This window comes from Anomaloglossus baeobatrachus, chromosome 1 (assembly GCF_048569485.1).
Source record: "Anomaloglossus baeobatrachus isolate aAnoBae1 chromosome 1, aAnoBae1.hap1, whole genome shotgun sequence".
Classification (NCBI taxonomy): domain Eukaryota; kingdom Metazoa; phylum Chordata; class Amphibia; order Anura; family Aromobatidae; genus Anomaloglossus; species Anomaloglossus baeobatrachus.
The window spans coordinates 926436610-926452625 of record NC_134353.1 but is presented as its reverse complement, the minus strand read 5'-3'; the positions used below and the strand labels follow the sequence as shown (position 1 = coordinate 926452625).

At 40.6% G+C, this 16016-nt stretch overlaps 1 protein-coding gene across 2 annotated transcripts in view; it reads right to left on the bottom strand.

Moving 5' to 3' along the window:
• Nucleotides 1-16016, bottom strand: part of WDR7 (WD repeat domain 7) — a 539004-nt gene that overhangs the window by 287762 nt on the left and 235226 nt on the right. For both annotated transcript variants that reach the window (XM_075328136.1, XM_075328145.1), the window contains one exon: nucleotides 15585-15708. In XM_075328136.1, coding sequence (XP_075184251.1) covers nucleotides 15585-15708 — 124 coding nt within the window. The remainder of the gene's footprint in view (nucleotides 1-15584; nucleotides 15709-16016) is intronic.

Below are 16016 nucleotides of genomic sequence, written 5' to 3'. Positions count from 1 at the left end.
TATATATATATATATATATATATATAAAAATATATATATACTAGCTGTAGTACTCAGGTGTTGCCCGGGATAGTAGCTGTCTTTCTCTCTCTCAGTCTCTGAATGTGTCGCTGTCTGTCTATCTCTTTCCTTGTCTGTCTGTGTCTAATGTCTCTGTCTGTCTGTCTCTATCTCTCTGTCTGTATTTGTATCAGTCTGTCTCCATCTCCGTGTCTGTCAGTATCTCTGTCTGTCTCTATGTGTGTGACTGTTCGTCTGTCTCTTTCCCATGTCTGTTTTCACACATAAGCTTCTTATACTAACAGTTTATTTTGTTCCTATAGCAACCACTGACAGTTGCTATTAATAACCTATAGCTCCCACCTCCATTCAGTTTAATGGAGGCAGGATTTTTGGAGAGTAACTGTAAAGTGCTCAAACATAGTCTATGACGTTCCCTGAGTCATATGGAGTGTCTGTGCAAAATTTCGTGATTGTAAATGCGACGGTGTGGATTCCTTTAGCGGACATACATACATACATACATACACACATACACTCAGCTTTATATATTAGAGATATATATATAGAATATACAGTTAGGTCCAGAAATATTTGGACAGTGACACAAGTTTTGTTATTTTAGCTGTTTACAAAAACATGTTCAGAAATACAATTATATATATAATATGGGCTGAAAGTGCACACTCCCAGCTGCAATATGAGAGTTTTCACATCCAAATCGGAGAAAGGGTTTAGGAATCATAGCTCTGTAATGCATAGCCTCCTCTTTTTCAAGGGACCAAAAGTAATTGGACAAGGGACTCTAAGGGCTGCAATTAACTCTGAAGGCGTCTCCCTCATTAACCTGTAATCAATGAAGTAGTTAAAAGGTCTTGGGTTGATTACAGGTGTGTGGTTTTGCATTTGGAAGCTGTTGCTGTGACCAGACAACATGCGGTCTAAGGAACTCTCAATTGAGGTGAAGCAGAACATCCTGAGGCTGAAAAAAAAGAAAAAACCATCAGAGAGATAGCAGACATGCTTGGAGTAGCAAAATCAACAGTCGGGTACATTCTGAGAAAAAAGGAATTGACTGGTGAGCTTGGGAACTCAAAAAGGCCTGGGCGTCCACGGATGACAACAGTGGTGGATGATCGCCGCATACTTTCTTTGGTGAAGAAGAACCCGTTCACAACATTAACTGAAGTCCAGAACACTCTCAGTGAAGTAGGTGTATCTGTCTCTAAGTCAACAGTAAAGAGAAGACTCCATGAAAGTAAATACAAAGGGTTCACATCTAGATGCAAACCATTCATCAATTCCAAAAATAGACACTTCAGAGTTAAATTTGCGGAAAAACACCTCATGAAGCCAGCTCAGTTCTGGAAAAGTATTCTATGGACAGATGAGACCAACATCAACCTGTACCAGAATGATGGGAAGAAAAAAGTTTGGAGAAGAAAGGGAACGGCACATGATCCAAGGCACACCACATCCTCTGTAAAACATGGTGGAGGCAACGTGATGGCATGGGCATGCATGGCTTTCAATGGCACTGGGTCACTTGTGTTTATTGATGACATAACAGCAGACAAGAGTAGCCGGATGAATTCTGAAGTGTACCGGGATATACTTTCAGCCCAGATTCAGCCAAATGCCGCAAAGTTGATCGGACGGCGCTTCATAGTACAGATGGACAATGACCCCAAGCATACAGCCAAAGCTACCCAGGAGTTCATGAGTGCAAAAAAGTGGAACATTCTGCAATGGCCAAGTCAATCAACAGATCTTAACCCAATTGAGCATGCATTTCACTTGCTCAAATCCAGACTTAAGACGGAAAGACCCACAAACAAGCAAGACCTGAAGGCTGCGGCTGTAAAGGCCTGGCAAAGCATTAAGAAGGAGGAAACCCAGCGTTTGGTGATGTCCATGGGTTCCAGACTTAAGGCAGTGATTGCCTCCAAAGGATTCGCAACAAAATATTGAAAACAAAAATATTTTGTTTGGGTTTGGTTTATTTGTCCAATTACTTTTGACCTCCTAAAATGTGGAGTGTTTGTAAAGAAATGTGTACAATTCCTACAATTTCTATCAGATATTTTTGTTCAAACCTTCAAATTAAACGTTACAATCTGCACTTGAATTCTGTTGTAGAGGTTTCATTTCAAATCCAATGTGGTGGCATGCAGAGCCCAACTTGCGAAAATTGTGTCACTGTCCAAATATTTCTGGACCTAACTGTATATAATATATATTAGCTATAGTACCCGGGTGTTGCCTGGGATAGTAACTGTCTCCCTGTCTCTGTCTCTTTCCCCCTGCCTGTCTCTTTCCCCCTGCCTGTCTCTTTCCCCCTGCCTGTCTCTTTCCCCCTGTTTCTGACTTCCTCTGTCTGTCTCTTTGACTGTCTGTCTCTCTCTGTCCGTCTCTCCACCAACATCTTATTACCTCACACATAAGCTTCCTATACTAACAATTTTGTTCCTATAGCAACCAATCACAGCTCCTATTAATAACCTGTAGCTTGCAGCTCCATTGACTTTAATGTAGGCAGGTTTTTTGGAGCGTAACTAAAGCACGAGTTTAAATTTTCCCGTCAAACAATCTATGACAATCCCTGAGTCACATGGGGTGTCTGTGCAAAATTTTGTGATTGTAAATGCGATGGTGCGGATTCCTTTAGCGGACATACATACATATACAAATACACATATACATGCATGGAATATCCTTCATTTTTAAAACAAGAATAGACTGTCGCGTTTCACATGAAAGTTCTCATTTTCTGGCCATTTTGAGAGTTTAATGGAACCAATAAATGTAACGCTCCAGATTCTCAACTAGCTCAAAGGAAGGTCAGTTTTATAGCTTCTCTAATCAGCAAAACTGTTTTCAGCTGCGCTAACATACTTGCACAAGGGTTTTCAAGGGATTTCTAAACATCCATTAGCCTACAGTTAGCGAACACAATGTACCATTAGAACACTGGAGTGGTGGTTATTGGAAATGGGCCTCTATACACCTACAGTACAGTCCAAAGGTTTGGACACACCTTCTCATTTCTAGAACAACTGTTAAGAGGAGACTTTGTGCAGCAGGCCTTCATGGTAAAATAGCTGCTAGGAAACCACTGGTAAGGACAGGCAACAAGCAGAAGAGACTTGTTTCTGCTAAAGAACACAAGGAATGGACATTAGACCAGTGGAAATCTATGCTTTGGTCTGATCAGTCCAAATTTGAGATCTTTGGATCCAACCACTTTGTCTTTGTAGAAAAGGTGAACGGATGGACTCTACATGGCTGGTTCCCACCGTGAAGCATGGAGGAGGAGGTGTGATGGTGTGGGGGGGCTTTGCTGGTGACACTGTTGGGGATTTATTCAAAATTGAAGGCATACAGAACCAGCATGGCTACCACAGCAGCTTGCAGCGGCGTGCTATTCCATCCGGTTTGCGTTTAGTTGGACCATCATTTATTTTTCTACAGGACAATGACCCCAAACACCTCCAGGCTGTGTAAGGGCTATTTGCCTAAGAAGGAGAGTGATGGGGTGCTACGCCAGATGACCTGGCCTCCACAGTCACCAGACCTGAACCCAATTGAGATGGTTTGGGGTGAGCTGGACCACCGAATGAAGGCAAAAGGGCCAACAAGTGCTAAGCATCTCTGGGAACTCCTTCAAGACTGTTAGAAAACCATTTCCGGTGACTACCTCTTGAAGCTCATCAAGAGAATGCCAAGAGTGTGCAAAGCAGTAATCAAAGCAAAAGGTGGCTACTTTGAAGAACCTAGAATATAAGACATATTTTCAGCTGTTTCACACTTTTTTTAAAGTATTTCATTCCACATGTGAATCTACAATTTTCAGAGTCCTGAAAATAAAGAAAACTCTTTGAATGAGAAGGTGTGTCCAAACGTTTGGTCTGTACTGTATGTAGATATTGCATTAAAAACCAAACGTTTGGAGCCAGAATAGTCATTTACCACATTAACAATGTATACAGTGTATTTCTGTAGTGTATATAAACACACTGCACATACATACCAGCCGGTCTCCTCTTCAGCTCTAGACTCCTGCAGTGAGGAGACCTTTCGTGGCTTCATGGTCACATGACCGTGGTGTCACCAAAGGTCCTTAAGCATGGTGCATGTATATATGTATATATGTAAACACACATACTACTCAATACAATAAGTTAGAGAAGAGCTTAAATGCGATGTACATGTTGGTACCTCGCTGCTAGACAATGTGCCACACTACTCACAAAAAGTGCAGGATATTTGGCTTTCGGGTGACATTTATGTAAAAACTTACCATTAAAGTGATATTTTATCATGAAATTTGGGCATTCAAGGGGGAGCATGCAGTGGTGATTTTCTCATCTCAAACAATTTATTGATAGAAAACAACACCAGTGGTGGGTATACCCCAAAAAAAATGTCAATGTCTCAACTTGTGGCCTTGAGCATCAGTTGCAGCTGAGCACGACGCCTCCTGCTGGTCACAAGTGGAGTTATTGTCAGCAGAGGCATTGCATCCCACTCTTCTTGAAGTGCGGCCTTCAGGAGGTTCTGGGGTACAGAGTTATAGCCTTTACACTGTGACTCAGCTGATCAAATAGGTTTTCTATGGGATTCAGGTCTGGAGAACGTGCAGCTGCTCCATCTGAGGTCCGCCAGTCTCCAGCAGCCGTTCCCTAATGATGTGACCTCGATGAGCTGCACCATTGTTCTCTATGAAGATGAAATTTGGCCGGTGTTGTTCATACAGAGGCACAATGACAGGATTAATGATGTTATCCCAGTAGTAAGGGAGTCGCTGTACCAGTCACACAGTGTAGGGCTGTTCTGTACTGACCAGACACATCCGCCCACACTGTAACACCACCACCAAAGGCTCGTCTGGTGACACCAGGGGCTGATGCATAGCGCTCTCCTCGATGTCTCCAACATAGTTGGCGGCCATCATTTCTGCTCAGTATGAATCGACTTTAATCAGCGTTCAGCACTGAGGCCACTGGTCCCTCGTCCAGTGATGACACCTTTTTCTCGCGGTGTGGTCAGGTGTCTTTCAGGTTGCCTAGCACGCAGACCGCACTGATATAAATGGTTTAGAAGGTCTGATGTGACACTTGAGGTGCTCTCACCTCCCTTGAATGTGCCTGGAGTTGCGTGGCTTTCATCATCAGGTTCCAAAGGGCATTGTTCACAGAGAAGGCGTCATCAATGTGGGATGTGACCAAACGACGTCCACTTCTCTGCCTTTCTGTGACTCTTCCAATCTCTCTGTATCTCTGTACAACCTGCTAGTGACACTCTCTGATACTCTAAGCTCAGTGGCCACTTCCGTCTGAGAACATCCTGCTTGAAGACTCGAAATGGCGCGGTCCTGCTGATATAAGGTGTCGTCTTTGTTTCATGGTGTCAAAATGTGAACAGCATGATGAAGAGGAATGTTTACTACCAATTCTAACTGAATCCTAAAATTTATTGGGTCATTCGTGGATCAAAGATCCGTTGTTCATTTTGCCAATAAGCTCCTTGTTAGAGAACAGCATATTGCGCAAAAAGTCCTGAAACATTGAACAGTTGGACATGTTCATCCAAAAGTGTACAGAAGGTCACATTATAGTTCATCTGAAAAGGTCAGAGGGCAATTAAGAAAATCCAAAATTTCACCTGAATACCAAATAACCCTAACTTTGTGTGAGTAGTGAATATACACGCATCCATATATGCACGCAGAGATTATATATATATATATAAATATATATATATATATATATATATATATATATATATATATACACACACGTGTGTATTTAAAATATATATATTTTAAATACACACACATCTCTCAGTAAAATATAGATATACACACACACACACACACAATGATCTATATACACATATCAATAGAGATATATAAATACACACAAACACACTTTCCTTTTAAAAAGAAACATTTTATTTTTTAATTTGTCAATCACTGCAGCTGATGTAAGGAAAACAAATATAAAAAATTACATACATATATTTTCATGTATTTTTATTTATTTATTTCTTTTAAAACAAAGTACCCAGTCACAGTAAAGACTTATTACGGCTCATGACTATTTTGGGGGGACAAATAGCTCACAAACAAAAGCAAAATATATATTAAAAAAATAAAAATAAAAAGTATATAATATGTTTTCATATATTTAATGATTTTTTGTATGGTAAACTAAAGAATCCTAAAAACAGGAATCCCACTTATTATTGGTCATGACTATTTTGAGGGTGAAAAAAAAATAACTAATAAACAAAAACTAATATATATATATATATATATATATATATATATATATATATATATATATATATATATATATATATAGTGTGTTTATATATGTGTGTATATATATGTGTGTATATTATATATATATATATATATATATATACATATGGATATATGTGTGTATATATTATATATATATATATATGGATATATGTGTGTATATATATATATATATATATATATATATATATATATATATATATATATATATACACACACACATATATACACACACACACACATATATATATATACACATACACATATACGCGGTGTGTATTTATATTATATATATATATATATATATATATATATATATATATATATATATATATATAACAAATATCAAATGTTTTTTTTTCTCCCTTTTTCAACGTGACGGCACATAGGCTTTAGAATAATGCTGGAATATACAGTAAACAATATATAGTAAAGTGATTTTAGGAGGTGATCGGGGAGGGGAGGTAAATTTATAGGAAGCGGTGAGATCTCTGCCGTCACTGACCAGTACTGCCTGAGCTTTCCCCGCAATGCCATGACAGACAGACTGACTGCCTCACATTAATTCATTTCACACCACTGCTATCGATCGGGCAGACTGTTCCCTGGTCTCTCTCCACACATTGCCTGTCTGGCTGCCTGCATCCACATCAGCACATACACACAAAGGCCACAGCAAGATAACCTTTTACTTCCCGTTAAAGGAGCAGTAGATTTTTTATTATATACAGTGCCTTGCGAAAGTATTCGGCCCCCTTGAATTTTTCAACCTTCTCCCATATTTCAGGCTTCAAACAAAAATAAAATCATTTTAATGTTCTGGTGAAGAATCAACAACAAGCGGTAAACAATTGTGAAGGTGAACGAAATGTATTTCTTATTTTAAATTTAAAAAAAACCAAACTGAAATTTGGGGCGTGCAATATTATTCATCCCCTTTACTTTCAGTGCAGCAAACTTACTCCAGAAGTTCATTGAGGATCTCTGAATGGTCCAATGTTGTCCTAAATGACTGATGATGATAAATATAATCCACCTGTGTGTAATCAAGTCTCCGTATAAATGCCCCTGCTCTGTGATAGTCTCCGTGTTCTGTGTAAAGCGCAGACAGCATCATGAAGACCAAGGAACACAACAGGCAGGTCCGTGATACTGTTACGGAGAAGTTTAAAGCCGGATTAGTTACAAAAAGATTTCTAAAACGTTAATCATCCCAAAGAGCACTGTGCAAGCGATCATATTGAATTGGAAGGAGCATCATACCACTGCAAATCTATCAAGACCCGGCCGTCTCTCAAAACTTTCATCTCAAACAAGGAGAAGACTGATCAGAGATGCAGCCAAGAGGCCCATGATCACTCTGGATGAACTGCAAAGATCTACAGCGGAGGTGGGAGAGTCTGTCCATAGGACAACAATCAGTCGTACACGGCACAAATCTGGCCTTTATGGAAGAGTGGCAAGGAGAAAGCCATTTCTCAAAGATATCCATAAAAAGTGTTGTTTAAAGTTTGCCACAAGCCACCTGGGAGACACCAAACATGTGTAAGAAGGTGCTCTGGTCACATGAAACCAAAATCGAACTTTTGGGCACAATGCCAACCGATATGTTTGGCGTAAAAGCAGCACAGCTCATCACCCTGAACACACCATCCCCACTGTCAAACATGGTGGTGGCAGCATCATGGTTTGAGCCTGCTTTTCTTCAGCCGGGACAGGGAAGATGGATGGAGCCAAGTACAGGACCATTCTTGAAGAAAACCTGATGGAGTCTGCAAAAGACTGGGACAGAGATTTGTCTTCCAACAAGACAATGATCCCAAACATAAAGCAAAATCCAGGTGTTAGAATGGCCAAGTCACAGTCCAGACCTGAACCCAATCGAGAATCTGTGGAAAGAGCTGAAAACTGCTGTTCACAAACGCCTCCATCCAACCTCACTCAGCTCCAGCTGTTTACAAAAAAAGAATTTGCAAGAATTTCAGTCTCTCCATGTGCAAAACTGATAGACACATACCCCAAGCGCCTGCAGCTGTAATCGCAGCAAAAGGTGGCGCTACAAAGTATTAACTTAAAGGGGATGAATAATATTGCACGCCCCAATTTTCAGTTTATTATTTTTTACAAAAATTTAAAATAAGCAATAAATTTTGTTCATCTTCACAATTGTGTCCCACTTGTTGTTGATTCTTCACCATAAAACATTAACATTTTTATCTTTATGTCTGAAACCTGAAATGTGGGAAAAGGTTGAAAAATTCAAGGGGGGGGCGAATACTTTCGCAAGACACTGTATATAAAAATATTTATTTTTTAAATTTCATGCAAAAAAATGAGACTATTCTGTGAACGTTTTTTTAATTCTTCCCTCCATAGGGATTTGTGGACAGATATATAAATGTTGAGGGGTCTTGTTTTTATTAGTAATTTTGCGCATGATTTTTGTATATAAGGGTCTTGTGCGGCAGATCAAGCACCGGCTGTTGGAGGCCATGTTCAAACGATGTGTTTTTTATATGCAGAATTTGATGCGTATTTTTCAGAACTCTGCACGTCTATCCTGAAGCTAGCAAAGTCTGAGATTTCTGAAGTGCTGTGCGTTGTTTTGGTTTTTTTTTTCTCCTTGCATATTTAGGGCAGATTTTGGAGCAGAAAATATCTACATATCATTTGTGGGGACATTTTTTTCCTGCGTTTTTTTAGCCCTTCGAGCCATTGACAAGTCCCCCATGACCTCCAACCCAGCAGCATTCATACCTGTATGCCCAATTCCCTCCCTGACCCCTCTGTAATGTTATTCACTAATATGAATGGTAAAAAAAAAACAAAACACGACTTCTAAACCTCGCGGTTCTTGCGCTAAATCAGGCTTGTGACTAGTTGAAGGGGCATCGTTTCCCCAGACTAGTTGGCGCTCTTTCCATGTTATCACACTTCTGTGGATGTGATAACACAATTTCCACAAGCCGATGTCACCACCAGGTAATGGAAGTCTCGCGCATGCGCGTGGCTCATTTCGGCTGTGTTAATGCACCTTTGAAGCAGGGTGGACACTTCCCGGCATCATTAGGCGCACTGAGCATTACCAGAAGTTCATAAGATGGTTCACGTACAAGTCTTCTGAACTTCTGGTCATGTGCAGTGCACCTAATGAAGCCGGATGAGTGCACCCAGGTTTAAAAAGTGCATTGACGCAGCCAAAATGAGCTGCGCGCATGCGCAAGACTTCCATGAGCTGGCGGTGACGTTGACTCCTTTGGGGGTGGAGGTGGGTTCTTTTATCTCTTGGGCCCCTGAACGGAAACACAGATTGCATCCATGGTGTGTCTGCCCCTGCGGCAGTGGTTCTTCTCACCAAAACTAAAAAACCCCACTGGTGAAAGATGTGCTTAACAAACAATCCAATTCTCTAGTTGAGAGTAATGCGCGCAATCGAAAACTGTAAAAGGGCCACTGTCGGCACTGGCTCGGTCATCACATTGGGCAAGCCCTTGTATTAGAAGGATGACCATTAATCTGGTCGACTAAAGATTCCTTTTGGCAACATTGGTTTATTTGGTTTTTGAAGACGGACTCATGAATGCTTGACTGATTCAACGTTAAATTAAAAAAAGGGGATGTTTTTATGAGCCAACCCCTTTAAATAGCCGTTCCTTGGATATTGTGTTGCTAAATGCACCAGGCTGTCCTAAAACCTTAAAAGAAATTAAATCCTCCATGATCCCCCTCAGGTTTAGGTGCTCACCTGGTCTCTGGTACCTTGCCTGGTCCCAAACATATCAGAAATACCTGGGTATACTAATCAAAGCCAAACTGGGTGATCGCTGAGGCCTGTAATTGGCTGAGTGGCCTTTTCCGGCACATAATTGTTTTATCTCATTCTCAGAACTGGATTCACAGCTACACTGCTCAGTATTGCTGTATAGTGCCCTATGTACTGCTGGATTCACAGCTACACTACTCCGTATTGCTATATAATTCCCTATATACTGCTGGATTCACAGCTACACTGCTCAGTATTGCTGTATAGTGCCCTATGTACTGCTGGATTCACAGCCACACTACTCAGTATTGCTATATAATTCCCTATATACTGCTGGAATCACAGCTACACTGCTCAGTATTGCTGTATAGTGCCCTATGTACTGCTGGATTCACAGCTACACTGCTCAGTATTGCTGTATAGTGCCCTATGTACTGCTGGATTCACAGCTACACTACTCAGTATTGCTATACAATTCCCTATATACTGCTGGATTCACAGCTACACTGCTCAGTATTGCTGTATAGTGCCCTATGTACTGCTGGATTCACAGCTACACTGCTCAGTATTGCTGTATAGTGTTCTATGTACTGCTGGATTCACAGCTACACTGCTCAGTACTGCTGTATAGTGCCCTATATACTGCTGGATTCACAGCTACACTGCTCAGTATTGCTGTATAGTTCCCTATGTACTGCTGGATTCACAGCTACACTGCTCAGCATTGCTGTATATTGTCCTATGTACTGCTGGATTCACAGCTACACTGCTCAGCATTGCTGTATAGTGCCCTATGTACTGCTGGATTCACAGCTACACTGCTCAGTATTGCTGTATAGTTCCCTATGTACTGCTGGATTCACAGCTACACTGCTCAGTATTGCTGTATAGTTCCCTATGTACTGCTGGATTCACAGCTACACTGCTCAGCATTGCTGTATATTGTCCTATGTACTGCTGGATTCACAGCTACACTGCTCATCATTGCTGTATAGTGTCCTATGTACTGCTGGATTCACACCTACACTGCTCAATATTGCTGTATAGTGTCCTATGTACTGCTGGATTCACAGCTACACTGCTCAGTATTGCTGTATAGTTCCCTATGTACTGCTGTATTCACAGCTACACTGCTCAGCATTGCTGTATAGTTCCCCATGTACTGCTGCTGCTTGTACCCACATGTAACAGACATAGTAGTGCAGGAATTCTTCATGTCGGTGTGTGCTGTGCATGGGAGACTTCATAGCAGATGGTCTTCACCTACTGAATATTACACGGAATCGGCAAAAGAGAGAATCGGGGAACCATGCAGGATACAAATCGTTGCATTGAGAATAATGGTTTAGTTTATTCCCTTTGCTGCTATAGTTTTGTCATCTTTTTAATAACAATAGAGTTAGAAAACTTTTGGCAAAACACTCACTCAATATACATCTTACCCGTAATATCTCCCTCTCTGGAAAACATGAGCGATAACCAAAAACAGATATGGCAAATCTGCTTAGGTATGTGACAGATCTCACACTTCTGATGTTGGAAAAATAGCAGAAAAAGCGAACAGAAAGTGTAATATCATAACCTATATACAGCGGTTGAAATAAGTATTGAACACGTCACCAATTTTCTAAGTAAATACATTTCTAAAGATGCTATTGACATGTATTTCTAACCAGATGTTGGTAACAACCCATCCAATCCACACAGGCAAAGAAATCAAACCATAGATATCCTTAAAATAAAAGTAAGATATATGTGTAATAATGAGAAATGACACAGGGAATAAGTATTGAACATATGAAGAAAAAGAAGTGCAAAAAGCGATGGAAAGTCATGACACCAGCTGAAATCTATCACTAATTAAAACTTAGTGGAAAAATATTGGATGGTTCAACCGATTGCCTATAAAGTCTCATGGGCGGCATGGTGGCTCAGTGGTTAGCACTGCAGTCTTGCAGCGCTGGGGTCCTGGGTTCAAATCCCACCAAATACACCATCTGCAAGGAGTTTGTATGTTCTCCCCGTGTTTGCATGGGTTTCCTCCGGGTCTCCGGTTTCCTCCCACACTCCAAAGATATACTGATAGGGAATTTAGATTGTGAGGCCCAATGGGAACAGTGTTGCCAATGTAAGTAGATTGTGAGCTCCAATGGGGACAGTGTTGCCAATGTATGTAAAGTGCTGTGGAATTAACAGTGCTATATAAATGAATAAACATACTATATTATTATCAAGGAGCCACACAAGAAACATCTCATGGTGGGTAAAACCAGTGAGCTGTCTCAAGACCTTCACAGCTTTATTGTTGCAAAACATATGGATGGCATTGGTTGCAGAAATGTTTATAAACTAGAGAAAGGTGCACTGTTGGAACCATAATCCAGAAGTGGAAAGAATATAATTTCATCATAAACCGGCCACAAACTGGTGCTCCCTGCAAGATTTCAGATAGAGGAGTGATACAATTTATCAGAAGAGTTGTCCAAGAGCCAATAATCACCTGTAGAGCTACAGAAAAACCTGGAATCAGCAAGTACAGTTGATTAAAAAAAAAAATAACCAATAAGTAATGCACTCCCCCTCCAAGGCCTGTATGCACGCTCATTATACAATACTCCATTACTGAACAAAAAGCATGCAACATTTATAAAAGCCTGTGAAATACGGATACTGGGAGAATATAGTCTGGGCAGATGAGCCTAAAAATTAACTCTTTAGATGCCAAAATACACACCATGTTTGGAAGCCAAAAGGTATATCACCCCCAAAAGCACCAACAACAGTTAAGTGTGGAGGTGGGAACATCATGCTGTGGGGCTGTTTTTCAGCACACGGCACTGGCAAACTTCATATAATTGAAGGAAGGATGAATGGACAAATGTACAGAGACATTCCTGATAAAAATCTGCCAGGATGATGAAGATGAAACGAAGGTGGACATTTCAGCAAGACGATGATCCCAAACACGCAGCCAAGGAAACTCCCAATTGGTTCCATAGAAAGAAAATAAAGCTGCTAGAATGGCCAAGCCGATCACCAGAGCTGAATCCAATAGAAAATGTATGGAAGAAACCAAAGCTCAGAGCTCATAGAAGGAGCCGGGACCTGCAGGATGTGAATAGTGTTTGCGGTGGAAGAGTGGGCCAAAAATCACACCTGAGCAATGCAGTTTCTCTACCAAGGAGGCGTTTTCAAGATTCATCACCAAAGACTTTTGTATAAAATATAAAATGCATTTCAATAAGTGTGTTCAATACTTTTTCCCTGTGTCATTTCTCATTATTACATATAACTTAATTTACGGACATCCATAGTTTAATTTCTTTGCCTATGTGGATTGGATGGGTTGTTGCCGACATCTGGTGAGACATTTATGTAAAAAAGCACCTTCAGAAGCATATTTACTTAGAAAATTGGTGACATTTTCAATAGTTATTTCACAGACTGTATGTTACCTAAATCCCCCCTTTATAAGGGAGACACTATAGGGCTGCTACTGGAATAAAAACAAATTTAAAAAAGTGGAAAAAAAATAATAAGTAATAATAATAAGAAATAATAAGTATAAGTAATAATAATAAGTAATATATTAAATAATTATAAAATACATTCCTAAATACCAGTAAATACCAAATCACACGCATTTGGCCCAAAAAGGTAATCACTGCAATATATTAAAATATCCTTGTTTTGCTACACAGACAGAAACCTGTTCTAGTTTGTTACTAGGACAGGTTCCTCTGAGCAATTGCAGTAGGAAGCTCTCAGACAGCCAGGGAGGACAGCAGTGTGAGCAGCCTCTTCTCACCTCAACACTACTGGTATATTCAGTATTTGATAAGATAAAACAGTGTGGACAGCAGTATGAGCTTTTTTACCTCAGCACCTCTGGTATCTGCATTATTAGATCAGATAAGCAGGGTGGACAGCAGTTTGAGCAGCTGCTTCTTACCTCAGCACTCCTGATATTTCCAATATTAGACTAGATAAACAGGGTGCATAGCAGTGTGAGTGACCCCTTTTTATCTCAGCATCCCTGGTATCTCCATTATCAGATCAGATACATAGGATGGACAGCAGTGTGAGCAGTCTCTTCTTACCTCAGCACTCCTGGTATCTCCAGTATTAAAGCAGAAATACAAGGAGGATAGCAGTGCAAGTAGTCTCTTTTTACCTCAGCTTCCTAGGTATCTCCATTATTAGATCGCTATATAGGGCGGACAGCAGTGTGAGCACCCTTTTCTTACTTCAGCACTCCTGGTATCTCCAGTATTAAAGCAGAAATACAGGGAGGACAGCAGTGCAAGCAGTCTCTTTTTACCTCAGCTTCCTAGGTATCTCCATTACTAGATCGATATATAGTGTGGACAGCAGTGTGAGCAGCCTTTTCTTACTTCAGCACTGCTGGTATCTCAAATATTTGATCAGATAGACAGTGTGGATACCAGTGTGAGCAATCTCCTTTTAATTCAGCACCCCTGGTATCTCTAGTACTAGATTAGATCCATAGGGAAGACATCAGTGTGAGCAGCCTCATCTAACTGCTGCACTCCTGGTATTTCTAGTATTAGATCATATATATATAGGGTGGACAGCAGTGTGAGCAGCCTTTTCTTACCTCAGCACTCCTGGTATCTCCACTATTAAAGCAGAAATAAAGGGAGGACCAACAGTGCAAGCAGTCTCTTTTTACCTCAGCTTCCTAGGTATCTCCATTACTAGATTGATATATTTAATACAAAGGACCGGCACTCCAAATCTTCTGAAATATTTTCGTAGTTTATTCAAAAATATTTCAGAAGATTTGGAGTGCCGGTCCTTTGTATTAATTATACTGTGGATGCCTTCCTTGGACACGTGCACCTTGAAGGATTGTGTGCCGCCTGGAACTTCTGTTTCTAGATTGATATATAGGGTGGACAGCAGTGTGAGCAGCCTTTTCTTACTTCAGTACTCCTACCATCTCAAATATTAGATCAGATAGACAGGGTGGGTAGCAGTGTGAGCAATCTCCTCTTAATTCAGCACCCCTGGTATCTCTAGTACAAGAATAGATACATAGGGAAGACATTAGTGTGAGCAGCCGCTGCACTCCTGGTATCTCTGGTATTAGACCAGATAGACAGGGTGGACAGCAGTGTGAGCAGCCTCTTAACCTCAGCATCTCTGGTAACTCCATTATTAGATCAGAAAGAAAGGGTGGAGCTACAACTGCACATGCTCATTAGCTACAACTGCACATGCTCACTAGCTACAACTGCACATGCTCACTAGCTACAACTGCACATGCTCACTAGCTATAACTGCACATGCTCACTAGCTATAACTGCACATGCTCACTAGCTTCCGTCATATTAACAGTTCAGGACAGCTTGTCCGTGTGACAAGACGGCGACTACTTAAATGAAGTAATCTCGGGATATATTGTGCATGTGTATAATATAAAGTCGCATTTAACAAGCAAAACAGGAATCTTTGCCAAAAATATAAACTTACGTGACATGATGGTGTCGACATACTGAGGCAAATACGGTGCCCAGGAATCAATGGTCTCCTTACGTCCACACTGTCCTATACGCCGTAGTTCTGCCAGTAACAGGGCTTGGGCGGCTTCCCGGACCTGCAACCACGGCACAAAAAAAATTGAATTTCAGTGTATGTTAGGCATTTTGAGTGTACCATGTTTAGCTCGCAGAGGATTTCCGGGCACTGTGGCCCATCCTCCGCTGTATATATATATAAAAAAATAAATCTATTCACTGACAGCAAGCGGACACTTGAAAAAAGGAAAAACTGAAGCAAGGTTTCCCTGTGAATTAAAACTATTGTGATTATTTGATTGCCGTCTTGTTCACACAAACCAACAAATGGGGACAAGAATTCTAACGAATATCCTTTCAACCAATTCTGGGCCTGTGCTACGATGCC